The sequence below is a fragment of the Lissotriton helveticus genome, chromosome 5_1, assembly GCF_964261635.1.
Source record: "Lissotriton helveticus chromosome 5_1, aLisHel1.1, whole genome shotgun sequence".
NCBI classification, from domain to species: domain Eukaryota; kingdom Metazoa; phylum Chordata; class Amphibia; order Caudata; family Salamandridae; genus Lissotriton; species Lissotriton helveticus.
This window is the reverse complement of record NC_136065.1, coordinates 263,483,282-263,499,435: the sequence shown is the minus strand read 5'-3', so window position 1 is coordinate 263,499,435 and position 16,154 is coordinate 263,483,282. Positions and strand designations below refer to the sequence as shown.

Below are 16,154 nucleotides of genomic sequence, written 5' to 3'. Positions count from 1 at the left end.
AAGAAACCTGCCCTGCAAGGCTCTATTTGAAAGCTGCCATCAACCAACTGGGACTATGACAGCTATGGGAACTCCCAGGGGCCCCGGCAGGCTTAAAAAAAGCAGTAAACAAGACTATCAGGAAAGAATCACTCTTGCAGGATAAAACATCCCTAGTAGAGCGGGCACACGGCTGGCTTACAATACAATCCTACATTAAAACCTTGCCTCAAGGATACCTCTAGACTGGCTTCTCCCCCAAAAATTTTGAAGTTGCGCCTAGGGCTGCTACCCTCGGCAAATCATCTACCCCCTTGGTTACGGGCCCAGACACCAGTAAAGTGTCGTCTTTGCGGCGGAGGTGAAGAAAACATAGTGAATCTGATAACCATTTGCAGGGAACTATTACAAGAACGACGGGTCCTCCTGAGACCGCTCTTTAACAGAAAACGGATTCGGACTTGCAGGCAAGCGGTGCTGGCATGCTTTAGTGGCGATGATATCCAATTGAGCTACCGGATGGTAACATTCTTAGCAGCGTCCGAAGCTCGACTCAAAAACAAATAGAGCCTCACAGAGACAGGAGTATGGATACAGAGGAGAACACACTCTAATGACTTATGCAAAGAAAAGCTCCTGAATATCCCAGCGAAGAAAAAGGAAGAACAGTATTGGCATTTGGACCTTTTTGATCCAGGACACTACATCTAAAGGGGCGACGATCGTGATTTTAAAATCACTCTGTTAATGAATATTTTTGGGCATCGCGTTTTCAACTTTTGATGGTTCGAAACTACGATAGCTTAAGATCATGCGGTGGGTTATCTCATGTCGCCCCCCTGCACCAAAGGTTCTAATAACTAGTCGGGTGGAAAGGGAGATTGAGCGAAATTAATTTACCCCAGGGGGGTGGCTAACCCTAGCTCCTCTGCACCAACTGTCAATGCCCTTGCTTGTAATAAGTCCCCCTCATTTTTTTTTGTTAGGACAGCCTCATATATGTGCACTGAGCAACGAAATCGTTCCAACGGCCCCCTGGTCGCCTTATTAAGGCTTTTAATAATCCGTACGAATGGTACTCTATTCCCTTCCCAACATCCCCCGTAGTAGAAAGGGTTCTGACAAGGGAATTTCTGGGCTAGCCTTTATGTTTATCTGAGGCTCAGAAAATATTAACCGCATGTTTTATAGTTTTTATCTTGTATTCTGAACAAAGAGCCTTTTTAGCGTTAAACTATTATTGTAATTTGTTGTCCTCTCTTTTTTTGCGTAAAAATGGAAATTGTTTGTAATGGTTTTAATTAACTGTACAACAAAGTTTACTTACTTACTCTGGTGGAGTTACTAGACCTTATGACTCAAAGACATCTTCGAAGAAAATCAAGTTGTATCCATTCTTGTCAATCACTAGATAGCAGCCGTATGTATCTAAAGCATTCGAATCTGAAGCGCTACACACCTTGAACATATACTTACGGGTGCAACATGTTCCTTACTGCTCTTGGCCATGGAAGCGATAATTTGTTCTTCCCTGAACATGGAGAAAGGTAGCTACTCTTGGTACATCCATGTCCACAAGAAAGGAACGGGGCTATGTCTAATTTTGGACTTTAAATTTGTATGATTGTTAACAAGGAAAAATTCAAGATAATCTGCCACATGCTCTCGTTGTTTTTCACGATTAAGACTGTCAGTTGAACTGTATGATGCTTATTTCCATGTCCTGATTGCTCAGCAGGAGAGGAAATACTTGTGATTCGTAGTGGGAGATCAACATTCACAGTTCCCTGTGCTTCCGTTCAGCCTATCTTCTACCCCATAGGTGTTCATGAAAAATGGTGCCACGGGTGGTGATCATCTGCACCGCCAGGTGGTGGTGCAAGTCTATGTATAGCCCTATATGAACAAACGATAGGACACAATAAAAAGATTTGCTTCTGATCTTTGAATCCATCACAGTCTCTCCTATGGGAAAAAAATGTATGCAAATAATATGAGGTGTGAAGAGCTGTGAAATAATTTGTATGTGGAATTGAGTAATACACTTTTTAATAATATACAATTCACCCACAGCCATTAGACTCCTGAAAATGTACATTTGAGTCATAACTTAAAGAGCATGGGCATCATGTGATCAGGTGTTTAGCAGAACAGTTGGATACATACAGACAGTTTGCATAAGTTAGCTGATGTAGCTGATGTAGGTGTTGTTAGAGCTTCAATGCAGTATTTAACACCATCCATTGTGCATCCTGCTGAAGTTTTTTGGAGATCTAGTTAATAGTTTAAAAAAAATTGTTTATTCCGTTTTTCAGATTATAACACATACACAGTTTAAACAATGTGATTGCAACCATCTCGTCATTAGATATAGTTCATAGTTAATGCAAAAGATTCCTCCCGTTCAATAAGCAGATGTTGGTTTTGTTATTGCGTTTTGCAGTACAGAGAAGTGTCAAGGGATATACCCAGGCCAGGTCATACTTACTCATCTCATCCTAATGTAATCGATATGGGTATGTGATCGAATTCTCTGCTTAAAACCATTTCATCCACCCTGTTATTTCATATAATTGTATACATTTAAGCGACTGCATGGAGGTTCTCGTCCAAAAATACATGTCACCCAAAACTCGGTCTCAAGGAAAACATGAAGGCTGAAAGAAAAATGTTCTGATACTTAAAAATGAAACGGGAGCAGCTTAATATTAAGAACAGTTAGATTTGAGATTCTAGCAACTGCTCAGTGCATGCTCAAAGGTCATTGAGTGATTGTGGGTGGCAGTCGTTTATTTATCCCACACACAACTATGAGTATGCTTAGATTTGTGGGTCCTATACTCACTGCACCATAGTACTGAAACTGCACCTACCTCACTGACTAGGCCCATGCAGGCCGATAAGGGTCTAGGATTGGTTTTGCTCTGTCCGAAGGGAACGTGGCCTTTCAGTTTGGGATCGATTATCACGGGAGCGCAGAACAAAAGCTGATTTGTTAAGGATTGTTTTCTCTTAAAGTGGGGCAGAAATGAAGGCGTGGAATGTGGCCCCTAATGATTGCTAGTGGCTGAGATTTAGAAAGCGCTTCTTCAACCACTTTTTTTGTTTAAAAAATATATTTTATGGCTTGCGTAACAGATACTTGAGCCGCTATTGAAGTCTTGGAAGTGTGGCATTTCTGCTATTGCAGACTAAAGGGTTGACTTGTGACTATATGGGAATTTGGATATAAAGTGTAATTTCTTTATATGAGTCACTTACAATTGCTTTCTTTTTTACGTTGCCCACTACCTTTGATTGATAATAAATGTGTTTTTAATTTCATATGAAGACACATTGGGGCCTTTATCTTTTAGGTCTTGCGTAACAGACACTTAAGTCACTATTGAAGTCCTACAATTGCTGCATTTCTGCTGTTGCAGACTACCTAAACAGGACTAAACACACATTGGCAAACCCAATAGGTTTTGCCTATGCCAATCCTATTAGCTTTGCCAATTTAATTTAAAAAAATTACATTTTGCACAGCATAAGTTTAAAGTAAAAAAATAAAAGCACTATGACGTGGTCTGCTCTTTTTTTATTTTACTTGAAGCATGTTGCTCAGCAGCCTGTGCTGCTGGCCAACAGGTAAAACAAGCATTAGAAATGCAATAGGTCTCGCATTAGAAAAGTTGGAGCTATTGGTCTTGTAAATGACAAATATTTTATTTATGGGTTGGTTTTTAAAATAGCTAAATTGATAGCTTTGTCATTTACAATGCCAATAGTTATAACTTTCGCGAATGTGACACCTATAGCATTTGTAATGCAACATGTTTTGTATATACGTGACTTAGATGGCAGCTCTGGTCGTTAGGCCACATCTCTAGAGAGATGTACAAAGTACTGAGAAGACAAGATAAACTGCACTTCAATAATGATGTCGAAATTAAGTTAGTACCTCTTTGATCGTTTTACTGCAAAATTGTGAAAATTATGAGACTCTAGTTCAGAACAGCTCGAATTCGAGTTCGTGAGCAACAGGGAGACGACGAAAGGCAGCAACACGGAGAAGTGGTAGGTTGGAGATGAAAGAAGAAATGTGAGCAACTTTCTTTATGAGCTACTGAAAACACGAGCTCCACAAACAAAACATTTAAAGTAAATTTAAAAAAAATCATAAATCAGTGTGAACATATAATAGTTAGAACGACGGGCGGGAGGTGGTCAGTGAAATGAAGGCATGCGTTCTGGCAAGACAGATTGGGAAACTCCATACTTGGGTTTCAAACGTACAAGCACAACAATGTTAATAAATAAAACGCCGAAAGGAGCCTACCTTTTAAACCAGCGTTAACGGTGGGGAGAGGTGTGGGGCGGGGGCAGCAAGACATAAACATGCTGGGTGGGAGGAGAAATGGAGCGAGTGAAAGCACGAGTCCAGTGATGACGGTATGGAGGGGTGTGGGGCGGGGGCAGCAAAGGAAGTGTTTAAAGATAAAGGAGGGGTGGGGACAAGCTCTCGGCATTGCGTGGTGCGTGAGCAACAGGGAGGCGACGAAAGGCAGCAACACGGAGAAGTGGTAGGTTGGAGATGAAAGAAGAAATGTGAGCAACTTTCTTTATTAGCTACTGAAAACACGAGCGCCAAAAACAAAACATTTCAAGTAAATTTAAAAAAAATCGTAAATCAGTGTGAACATATGAATATCAGAGCGACGGGCGGGAGGTGGTGGTTGAAATGAAGGCATGCGTTCTGGCAAGACAGATTGGCAAACTCCATACTTGGGTTAAAACCAAGTATTGCCGAAATGATATAATTAAAAGCAAGCTCTCTGCATTGTGTGTGTGGGGGGGGGGAGGAGGAGCAGGGGAGAGGCGACGGATTAACAAGTTAAACAAGTTAAATGACGTGAAACTGAAAGCACGGCCAGCCGTGAAAGCTTTTGATCAGGCAGGGGGTGGAGCGGCACCAAGCTGGGCAACAGATGGCTGGCGATTTGATGCTGTGCACGCACATTTTAGGTCAATGCGCTTGCGCATTGACCTAAAAGCGCACGGGCACAGCATCAAATCGCCAGTCTAGGTAAGGTCTGTTTAAGCCCCTATAGTCTCGCTCCGCTAAATGCGCATGCGCATTGAGAGGCGAGACCTAAAAACTGAATGGGAGATTGGGGAGGTGAAGCAATACAAGTGGGAAACACATTGGAGGGCAGACAAGTTGGGTAAAACCACAGGAAGGGGGAAGGAGGTGGTTATGAAACCACGGGGAGGGTGACTCACATTTAAAAATCAGCACAGGGGCTTAAGCAACCCAAGGGAGGAGCAGGTGGGAAAGACATTGGAGAGTGTGAGGGGGGTTTTGGGGACAGCGTGGGGGGTGAACGGATGATGAGCGAATTCAAGGGGTTTTGCTGCCCATACCACTTTTAGGTCAAAGGAAGGGTTCAGTTCTGCAACTTAATGTCTACTCTGCTCTTTCATGTGCACCGATGTCTCCACTTTATAGATAATGACTATTTGTATATCACGTGTAACAAACTAATCCCTCAAATCTATATGCAATCTTATTTTTTTATGTAATTCTTCAATGTTATCATACCTTTACTGCCAACTGGGCATAAACATGTCCAGCGATTACCAAAGCCATGGGTGTTGGGTAGCATGTCTGATATGCATAAACTGTTAACTGGGGGATGCAATAGGACTACAGCTAATTGTAAATGGAGAAAATGTTTTTATGTTTTGTTTCGTAATTAAAACACTCCAATGTTGAGATCTCCATTAAAGACATTAGAGTGGCTCAGGGCTTACAATGCTTGTTATATGCCTTCTGCTCCAATATTTCAATGTCTTTTTTGTATTTCCCTCTTTTTAACTTAAAACATTCGACCCTCAGCGGGTGGAATGTTCTAACATTCCTCGTGCCTCAGGTTACACCTGTTGTTACAAGCTCTGTGCTCGTTGTAGGCATGAGCCACTCTGTATCATGATTTAACAACATGGGTAGCGATGTTGTGACAGTGATACACTCTCAGTTGGGGGGGAAGTTAAGCCGATCCGAGGTTAAATTCTTAACAAAACGAAAATCCCAGTAACGGCATGGGAGCCGGCATCAAGATCACATGGATCTTTTGTGAACACTCTGCTTTTTATCAGCGTTTAAGGCTAGAGGTAGTTCAGGCTGGGTTTCGAGTTCACTGCTTTGTTGACTGTGTTTGTAGCTGTAGCACTAGAGAAGTTTACTCTGAATTGGGGTGCATATGATGCTCCTAGTCTTCGTCAATGTAAAGAAGTAGGTCCATACATCACATCAAGAAGAGAAGATGTGTTTCAAATCACATCAATACAAGCCAGCCTCCTTGCTCCAGCTTTTGTAACTCCTCACTTATTGCAGTAGTAACATTCCACCCAGAATGATCCCACTCACCATTATTGGAACATATGGAACTCTTGATCCCTGAGGATCCACATAGTTGCCTAAGGCAGGGTTCTGAAATAATTTTGAAAAAGATAAAAGAATAAAAGTTTAATAATGACCTAGATATTTTTCTTAATTAGTTACCCCACTAATGGATGTTTGTTTCAAGGGACAATGCATTTCTCATAGTAGGGTATGTAATAAGTAGGCATCATATGGGGTGATTGATTTGAGATTTGCTTTAGTTCTTTGCTCCGACAGAGGATACACAGTACCTGTTGGTTACTTCTTTGTGGAAACATGGGGGGGTTCCTTTTATTCTGCTTTGACTAATGTGGTATTCCCAAATACACTCTTCCTCCTACTCCATCTCTCTCTCAATTACCATTCGACCTGCCACCCCAGTTGCAAAATCAGTCAGAAGTCAATTGACTTGTTTATAAATATATTGATGTACAAAGAAAGGGATTGTCCAGGAGAATCTCCGACAGGACACTCTAAATTCTAATTTAACAAATGGGTCCTTTTGTGCCTGATGCTCGTAGTCTCTGCCCTAGGAGCCCCCTAAAATTTCATTTCTATTTATTTGTATTTATTTAATTTATGTAGCTGAAACGATACTGGAAATAAATTTGCATCACAGGTCTTGCACCTAAAAACAGTGCATAAAATCAGTAAGATATAATTGATATAGCCACAATGGAGCTGTCTCCTTGTCACAATAGAAATATTCACCTGGGCCCGAGTCACAGAACTAACTTAAGACAAAATCCTAAACTTACTACCATTTTGGTATTCACAGAAGGCACGTACTAATTTCGGTATTTACAGAAGTTAGTACTCCTAACTTTAGGACTCCTAAATGCCTTCTGTGAATACCGAAAGTCTTCAAGTTAGGATTTTTCTCAGTTTAGGAGTAGTAAAGTTAGGACTCCTAACTTTAGGACTGCTAAATGCCTTCTGTGAATACCGAAAGTCTTCAAGTTAGGATTTTTGCCGTTTAGGAGTAGTAAAGTTAGGACTCCTAACTTTAGGACTGCTAAATGCCTTCTGTGAATACCGAAAGTCTTAAAGTTAGGATTTTTCTCAGTTTATTAGTCAAAAAGTTCAGGAGTCCGAACTTTACTACTCCTACACTGAGTGTGAGTGAGTTAGAGTGACTGAGTTAATCCGAATGAATGGGACTAGATGACTCAGTGAGACTGGCTATGAATGGGTGTGATTGAATGAGTGAGTCATGGTGAGATTGAGTGAGTCAGAATGTGTGCGACTAGGTGAATCAGAGTGAGATTGAGTGAATCACAGAGTGAGATTGGGTGAGACTGGGTGAGAATGAGTGAGACTGCATGAGTTAGTAAGACTGAGTGAGTAAGAATAAGCGAAGGAGACAGAGTGCGAATGAGTGATAAAGACTGAGTACATGTAAGTACATATACATGTATCAATTAGAAAAGTGGAAGAGATGGGTGTCTTTTATTATAGAGACCCTTATTTGAGTTTTTACCAGTGAATGTGTCAGTCCCTCTGTCCTACGATGGTGTGTGAGTTTCATGTAAACCAAATCATTTTTGTTTCTTCTTTGGGGTATGACATGGCTAAATGGGCTATCCCATTCAACGCCACCTGAAAGTATGGAGGGAAGATTTAAGTGAAATGTGGTACTTTTCTCAGACATTTGAGGTGCGGTTACTTGCACTGCCCGGGAAACATTTGACATCAACTGTTACTTTATGGAAAGCTGTGCTTTAGAACGCTGTCTCCATCTAACTTTGTAAGCTGTCTTTTGAGTAACTCAAAGTGGGCAGAATGACATGCTCAGCTTAGTATATAATAGAGTTGGTGCTCTGCTGCTTTCTGTATCATTACAGGCATGCAATGAGGATATGTTTGCAAATTATAATAACCTGATTTCACTGGGTAATGAATTTTACTTGCTATAATGAGGTCTTACAGCATACTAGCACGTTATATTAATGTACTCATTCTGTGAGGCGTGTCTAACTTAACACACTCATGGCTTTTCATAGCACAGCGATTAATTCAACATATTGTTGCAATGTATGCACTTGAAGCATTTTTGTACACTTTTGGGCAACTGAACCTCTATTGACTAATAATACCTGTAAAGAATATTAGTGTTCCTCACCTGGGTGTAATAGAGCGTTTCTCATTTAAATCTCAGACTCTTTATTCCCAGCCAATGCTTTGGACTTGAGACCCAATCCTAGGTGTTGTCATGGACCTCATTATTTGCGACAGAAAAATCCTCCGGCTCCCTATACATTTGCCTTCTTTGCAAACGGTTTCTATTCTCCCCAAACAACTCTTCTTAGAGTAATCTCTTTGGACATCATGGATGCAGATCACCTCTTACTGGACAGTTATCTCCTTCTTGGTGTGCTATTTATCACCATGGCCTTGACTTCAGAGCATATTTCAAAAAAAAATTTGCACAGCAAAACGTTTTCCCCTTTATCTATGAACAGCGAAGCCCACATATGCCCCTCTACAGTCCTGTCATGAAGTGTTGTCATCCCCGTTGACTTCTAAACCTAAGTTAAAACAATCATACTAATCGAACCAATAGCCATGCTGCACGTATGCGATATTAGACTGCTGCCAAAAGCGATTTAACTAATGGGGTGGGAGTCGGGTCCTGGAGTATTTATGCCAGCTTAGCGTTACTCCGTTAGGCATTATCATGTGGCTGTGAATGTACATAACAACAAATAAAGGTATTCATATATTATTTTTTATTTTGACAGAAACTGGAAATTACACCTGTGAATTTTGTGGCAAGCAGTACAAGTATTACACGCCTTACCAGGAACATGTGGCCCTACATGCACCAATTAGTAAGTTTGCCTGCTTTGTTTGCTACCTGTTACTTGTTTTCTTTAAACCGATGTATTATCACTCATAGTCATTGATTAACTGTGGCTTTCATTATATATATTTGGAAAAATCTTTTTCTGTAATGACCTGCCATAGTATGTTTTTTAATGGTGGCTCCGTTTGCAGGTGCTGTCTAGCAGTTAATCAAATGGTCTTGACTTTTAGCAATTCTTTATTTATTTCGGTTTTACTTTATGTAAATGTTTAGGTATATGTTGCAGTAATCTGTAATAAAGCAACTGCACACAAATCTGCATGTGTGCTAAAAGGGGCAGGGATTTCTGTATATTGAAATGCCAATTAATAAATGCTTCGAAGTACAGCGGATGATGCAAGCCACAGTTAACATACGTGTAAGTAAAAGAGGGAAGGGGAGAAGAGCGTAGTTTTAGGTGGACTTGAACGAAGTGTGTTGTGAGTGTAGGAAGGTAGATCCCTGACTATGGTTGCCCCCAACTTTTTGCCTGGTGTTTTGCTGGTTTTCTGACTTAGTTGACCTGGGGCCCTGCTATTCAGGACCCCAGGCCCACTGCTCTCTCTGTTAAAATGGATTCCATGTACCCTAGGTACATATCTGATTGGCACTGGGCCCTCTCCAAGTCCCTGTACCCAGGGCAGAGGTGCACCCAGAAGTCTCCCAGGGGCTGCAGCATGTATTATGCCACCCCTGGGCTGACTAACTAAACAGATACAACTGGCTGCTTGACAGCTGAGGCAAGGTGGTGTAATCACCCTTTGCTTTAGATATAGTATACCTATATCTAAACCTAAAATGGGCACACAGATCTCCTATCAGTCACTCCTATGGCAGGCCTTAACAATCCTGAAGGCAGAGTGCTTGGAATCGTGTGAGATGGTGCTCTGGCATGAGCTGAGCCTGTCTGCGGCTTTCGGGATCTATCCCTTAGCCGTTTCCATGATAGCGTCAGACCATATACTCTTAAGTGCCTTATAATCCTCACGGTTATGGTAACTTTGGTCTGACAATATCTAAACATGTCGTGTAAGGTGTCATACGCTTTGGAATACTACCCCCTCGCCAGTTCTGGCGACGGGGGTAGCATTCCACCCCTCTAGAGGGAGAAGACATGTTGGTAGCTGTAACCCCGGTTAAAGTTGAACATAGCCTCAGCTCCACAAAATGGATGCTGCCACCGAGACACAAGTCTGCCCTCCTGCTGCTGGGAGTCCTTCCAGCAACGGAGGCCTGGACAAAGGGTTTCCTGTCAGGGGCGGTGCCAGCACCATCCCAGACAGGATTTTGTGTATCCCAGGTAGGCAGGGCTTTAGAGGTAGGTGACTGCAAGTGGCACCCCGGTGCTCACTGTGCATAGGCCGGCTTGAACCAGTTCCAGGGGCACTCCAGCCCCTGATCTGGGGAAAAGCCCGCCAAAGGAGAGGGGTGTAACCACCCCCTCCTAGTCCCACCCATAGGGCAGGACTTAGTCGCGTGCCAGCCCCCTTTCTCAGGATAAAGGTAGGAGCAGGCCCCCTTCCAAATAGATCATCTTTGACTCCTGAAACTACTTTCCACGAAAGGAACTCAAGACTTCTTCCTAAGATTCTCCCTTGTGACTAAGGAGTAGTCACCCTGCAGCAGCAGGCACCACCCAAGCATCGCGGTCTGCTGTAAGTCTCTCCTCCGGATCAAGACTGCCCAGCTCGACGAGAACCGGCTTCCCTGGCACCTCTGACCTCTACCTGCATCATCAGCCCAGCTGAGATTCGTGGGTGTGACGAGACCTCGAGGGACCGGCCATCTTCAAGACTGCACGACGCTTGTCCAGCACGACCATCGAGTGACCCTCGACTGAGTGCTTTGGGGTAAGAGAAGCCCCGACCCTGAGCAGCTCCAGCACCGAAGTTCAGCCCCCTTGCATCCACGAGATCTGCGTGGGGCCCTTCTGCTCTTTGCTGCTCACCGCGTTGTCCAGGTCACTTGCCCGTTGGCTAGTGACCCTCCAGACGACGTCCTACGTTTGTTTCACCGCTGGTCTAGCTCCCCAGGACTGGCCCTTGTCTCCTCTTGAAGGGGAACTTCCTAGGACCCTCCTGGTCCACCCCAGACGCCATTTTGTGTCACCGCGTGGGCTTGCCTTAGCCAAGGCTTGTTGCCTTCTTCACCGGATCCAGCATCGCCAGCAGCAGACATCCGACGTGGGACAGCTCGCAGACCTCCAGCCTGGTCGACATCAGCGCCCTGGTCCGTGCAGCAGCAGAATCCAGTGTCACCTCTTCACCTGGCTGAGTGACCTCGTCCGGTGCCATCCTGGTGCCCACCTAATCACTGGCTAGTGATTCAGAACTTGGTCCCCTCTGCTTACAGGTACTCTTCTTCAACTGATCCAGTCCTTGGATCAGCCCAGAACATCTTCACTGGTCGCCTGCCAGCAACTTTTACTTCAGGCTCCTGGTTCGTCAACGAAGAAATCCGACGACACTTGAACCCTATGCAGCCGCAGCCCCTGGGCTAGGTAAACCGAGTACCCCGGTGCTCCAGCGTAGACCAACTCTCTAAGTGTCTAGATCCACTTTCGTTTTTGACCTCCCTAGTCGGGTTCGCCCGAGAACACTAACTTTTGCATTTACTAGGATCCATAGACTTTGTCCCGCATTACGCGTGAGAGTTCCCACTCTGCACACGACGTCCCTAGGCCTCCTGCTTCTAATCTAAGGGTTCAGCATTGTAGGCCTAGCGTTTCTAAAGTCCATGAGAGTAGTACTTACCTGCTAGTAATTTCGCATTCCACTTTTGTAGTATATGGTTTTTCGTGCCCCTCGGGCATTTGTGTAAATTGTGCGACTTTCAGTATTTCTTTAAGAGTTTTGTATTGTGCTTAGCTCCCTGACTCATAAAGAGTTCAGGGTAGTCTTGTTATAAATAAATATACTTTATTTTCATAACAACTTGTGTGGTGTCCTTTCACTTGGTGTTCAAGGGGTAAATGTGATGGTAAAACAGCTGGCTTAACACGCCCTCTAGAGTTTAGCCTAAAGACTGCACGTGTCCATGCTACTAGGATAGCTGGTCTATCAGGTTGACTTACAACCAAACATCAATATGGGTTGTTTGGACTGATACAAAGTGCTCACTAGAATAGTGAACATTATATATCAGGCCAACTTCTCACAGTGAGGTCTTCCAGAATTTGAAATATTTGGACTATCACTAGAAAAGTCATGCCTCAAAGTTATTTTTCTTTGATATGTGGATTTCCTCCGAGACTTGCTTTTTGTGGCCCATGAAGCTTCAGGCGTTAGAATGTATTGAAAGGTGAAGGCCATAGAAGTAATACTGGAAGAATTGAAGTTGCATGGCTGTTGGTAGGCAGCTGGTTAAAAAGTATTGAGAGATGCCTGATGTGGTCTGAAGATTTTTGGCGGTGTGGGGGAGGATTTAGAGAGACCTGCAAGACTTAAGTTGCCACTATCACTAACCATATGCAAAACACTGAGGCCTACACAAATGATCTGAAAACTAACTTGGAGAAATTGGGATGTAAACTTGTGTCTGGCCAGGATATCAATAAAGCTACTGGATCTGTATGAAGGAAAGAAGTGGACATACACCTGAGAAAACGAGCTGGGGCAGTCCGAATTGAACAATTTGCAGAGAGTAAATTAGAAACATAAGACTTTATGTACGTTTGGTAAGAGATAGAAGCAAACATCCCAGATAAATGAGGAGTCAAGGAATAATTTCAAACGACTTCTGTCTTAAGAAAATGAGACTTTTACATAAGGATGAATGTCTTGCCAATGTCATGAGCCAGTAGACGTTTAAGGGGCTCCTTGCAGAGGCTGAATAGTGTTCAATCAGTAAATCAATCAGGGGTTTGTATAGCGCGGCTACTCACCCATGAGGGTCTTAAGGCACTGAAGGAAATGAGATGTTTGAAACGAGATGAAGACAAGGCAACAGCACCCTCTGCTAATCTAAGCTAGTGTATTCTCCTCCATAAGAATTGTGTCTGAATTCATTAAGAAAGTAAGTGCATCGCTGTTATGCTGGAATACATTTTGAAATATACTTTTAGTTTTTAAAAATGACTGCAGCTAAAAAACGTCCCTTTAGGAGGGTGGCTTTTTATTTTTTAATTGCAGTTGATCGAAATAATTAGCCATAATGAAGTACAATTGACTGGGCACAATATCCTACAAAAGTATTTTAAATTAGTGCCTAATATTCAGGCTGTAATTTGAGTCAAAAAGGACACTGCCACTTAAAGAGTTCCAGCAGCTGCACTCTCCATGTATAGTTTCAGTTGGGCCTCCTTTTACCTTAACGTTTCTGTCAAGGTTTTTCCCCGTTTCTGTCAGGGTCCACGCCTTCTCTTTGTCAGGTGTCGTTCTTTTTGTTGGAGGGAATATGTGCAAGAAGAGCACATCTGTCATCTGCCTGCCTGATTCTATCACTAGTAAGAAGTGCACGATCTTTCAGACAACGCCTTGTAGAAGATTGAAGCACAAGGACGGGGTGTGCTATTTGACAAAAATATGTGAGATTGCAAAAACTCTTCTGTGCCCATCTCCTCCTGCGTGGCGAAGGAACATACTCACTTTTTTAACGTCCTTTCGTGAACTATGGTCCTGCTGTCTGCCTACGCTGTACACCATGATGGAGGAAGTCTAAATACGCCAGTGCTTAAGGCTTGTCATCCCAAACTTATTCAGTGCTACTGCCACTCACTTGGTAGAAAGCAACTTCCACAGGTATCCACTCTCAAAATGTGGCTCATAGAAGAGCAAAGGGTGAGTATGTTTTTAATCATTTCCGAGAAGTTTGTGTCTACACTCGTTTAGAACCGTGACTATTGCTCAGGAGCAGTGGGATATCTGTCAGCAATGGTTGCTTTAACTGTACCTTCAGACACCTGCTTTCATTTCTCAGTAGGGCACTGCCGCCATGGGTTTCCAAGATTTAAGGTGGCAGTTTTCCTGCAGCCATTTTCACAGCCAAATAGTGGCTTTATCATCATTTTATCAGACCTTTTCTTGACATGATGCTGAAAGTGGATGGTCTGAGCTGGACAGCTGTTTTTATAAAGTAAGTGAAGGTTCCGTCGGTTGGTAACACAAATCTAATTTTCCGCTTGAATCTCAGGTGTGCTCACTACTGCTTATTTCAATTTCGGGCGGGGGGGGGGGGGTCTCGTTCCTGATTCATTGGTATTTTAAGCACCATAGTGCCCTTCCATCTTTGATTGTTCCGGTAATCATCAGACCGATGATGGCTAAGGATGAATGAACCTGATTTGGCATTCCAACGTGATCGAGGAGACAGGTGATCACTGCCCTCTTTCACCTGGAGAACCACTGGGTGTGGCGTATGGATTTTTTTCCTGAGCGTGAAATAAAGCAAGGCTTATGATTTTAAGTATTTGGTTTATTGTCTATAGTATTCATTGTTTCTGTGTAGTGCCAGTACAGCCAGACTGGGGCTTCAGAGCTCCCAGGGGGCATCCATCACAGGTTTGAGCTGTAAATAGACAAACACACAGCTGTTAAAGGGGTTCTGTGTAGGGCTGTGTGAAGATATCCTGGCAAACTTTGAAATCTGCAGTGTGCAGTTGGAGAATTTACAAACTATTAGGATCGATATCTATCGGATACAAAAGGCACTTTTTTTTAAATTAAAGTCTGCATGTGCTGGAACAGCAGAGAAGCCTGACGCCCCTCTTGGGTTATTAACAAAGACCATGGAAGAGATGGTGCATTATCTCATTTGAAAAGCAAATGCTTTTGGTGAAAGTAATTATTTTTTTGTTGAGTGAACAATTGTTATATTTCTCATAGGTGACATACCATAAATGAGCTGGGCAGTGTCACCACGAAAAAATAGTTCTATCTGCACCCTGTCTTTAAACGTTCTTTATGCAGCACAATACTTTTTAACATAAAACGTGCATGCCTTTGTCATCTTTTTTACAGTTCAACGCAGAAATATGTTAAAAACAGCATTTTAAAATGTTCCATCCTGGGAAGAGAATGGAAATTTCACTATGTTGCTTGATGCTTAGCTACAGCCGTATTACGGTACGACTCTGCAAGTGCAGTAAAGTCTCTCCGTGTGTTGATTTAAAATCGGGTAACACATAGCAAGCCTATATGTTTCACAGTGGTTACATTATAACTAGGATACGTCTGAATTTAATGTGCTACACCCTGCACTCACTAAAGCATGCCACTAACTCTGCATTCACAGTGGTACACCTCTCACCCTGACACTTGTTCATCCTGCAGTCACACAGGCAACACCGTTCGCCTCTCAACCTGCACTCACTAACTGAGCCTCCTGCCCTTATTCTCCTCCCCTGACTCACCCTCTACATACCCTATAATAACACACTGCGTACCTTGCACTCTTGGAGTTCTGCCCTCACCCAATGCTCCACTTACACTCATCCACCACTGACACTGCACACAAACACCGCTTAACCCAGACACCACTCACACACTTCACATTATGCACTCACAGACCGCTAAAATACTACTTATGCTGACTGCTCAACAGCAGCTCTCCGACTTCTTGCCTTGCACACTCAAACAACTCCCACCCTGCACTGACAAACCGCTCACCCTACACACATGCACCACTCACCCTACATCCACATGCTGTTCACCTTGCTCACTCTTGTTACTCATCCTATACTCATGTACCGCTCACCCTGCTCGTTCATACTTCTCCTACCCTGCACTCAGGTAACTCTCACTCTGCACTCTGATACTACGCTCCCTTCACTCAAACCCACTCAGCTTCCAGTCAGAAATGTCCACCCTCGCTCAGACACCTCTCACCTTACCTTCAATCTCTACACCAAACCTCTATCTCTCACCGTCACTCAAACACGGTTGTATGACATTATCATGCCTTACT

The 16,154-nt window shown here is 43.2% G+C and overlaps 1 protein-coding gene across 10 annotated transcripts in view; it reads left to right on the top strand.

Moving 5' to 3' along the window:
- Positions 1 to 16,154, top strand: part of LOC144754418 (zinc finger protein 618-like) — a 1,175,017-nt gene that overhangs the window by 742,493 nt on the left and 416,370 nt on the right. For all 10 annotated transcript variants that reach the window (XM_078642172.1, XM_078642166.1, XM_078642168.1 and 7 more), the window contains one exon: positions 9,148 to 9,237. In XM_078642172.1, coding sequence (XP_078498298.1) covers positions 9,148 to 9,237 — 90 coding nt within the window. The remainder of the gene's footprint in view (positions 1 to 9,147; positions 9,238 to 16,154) is intronic.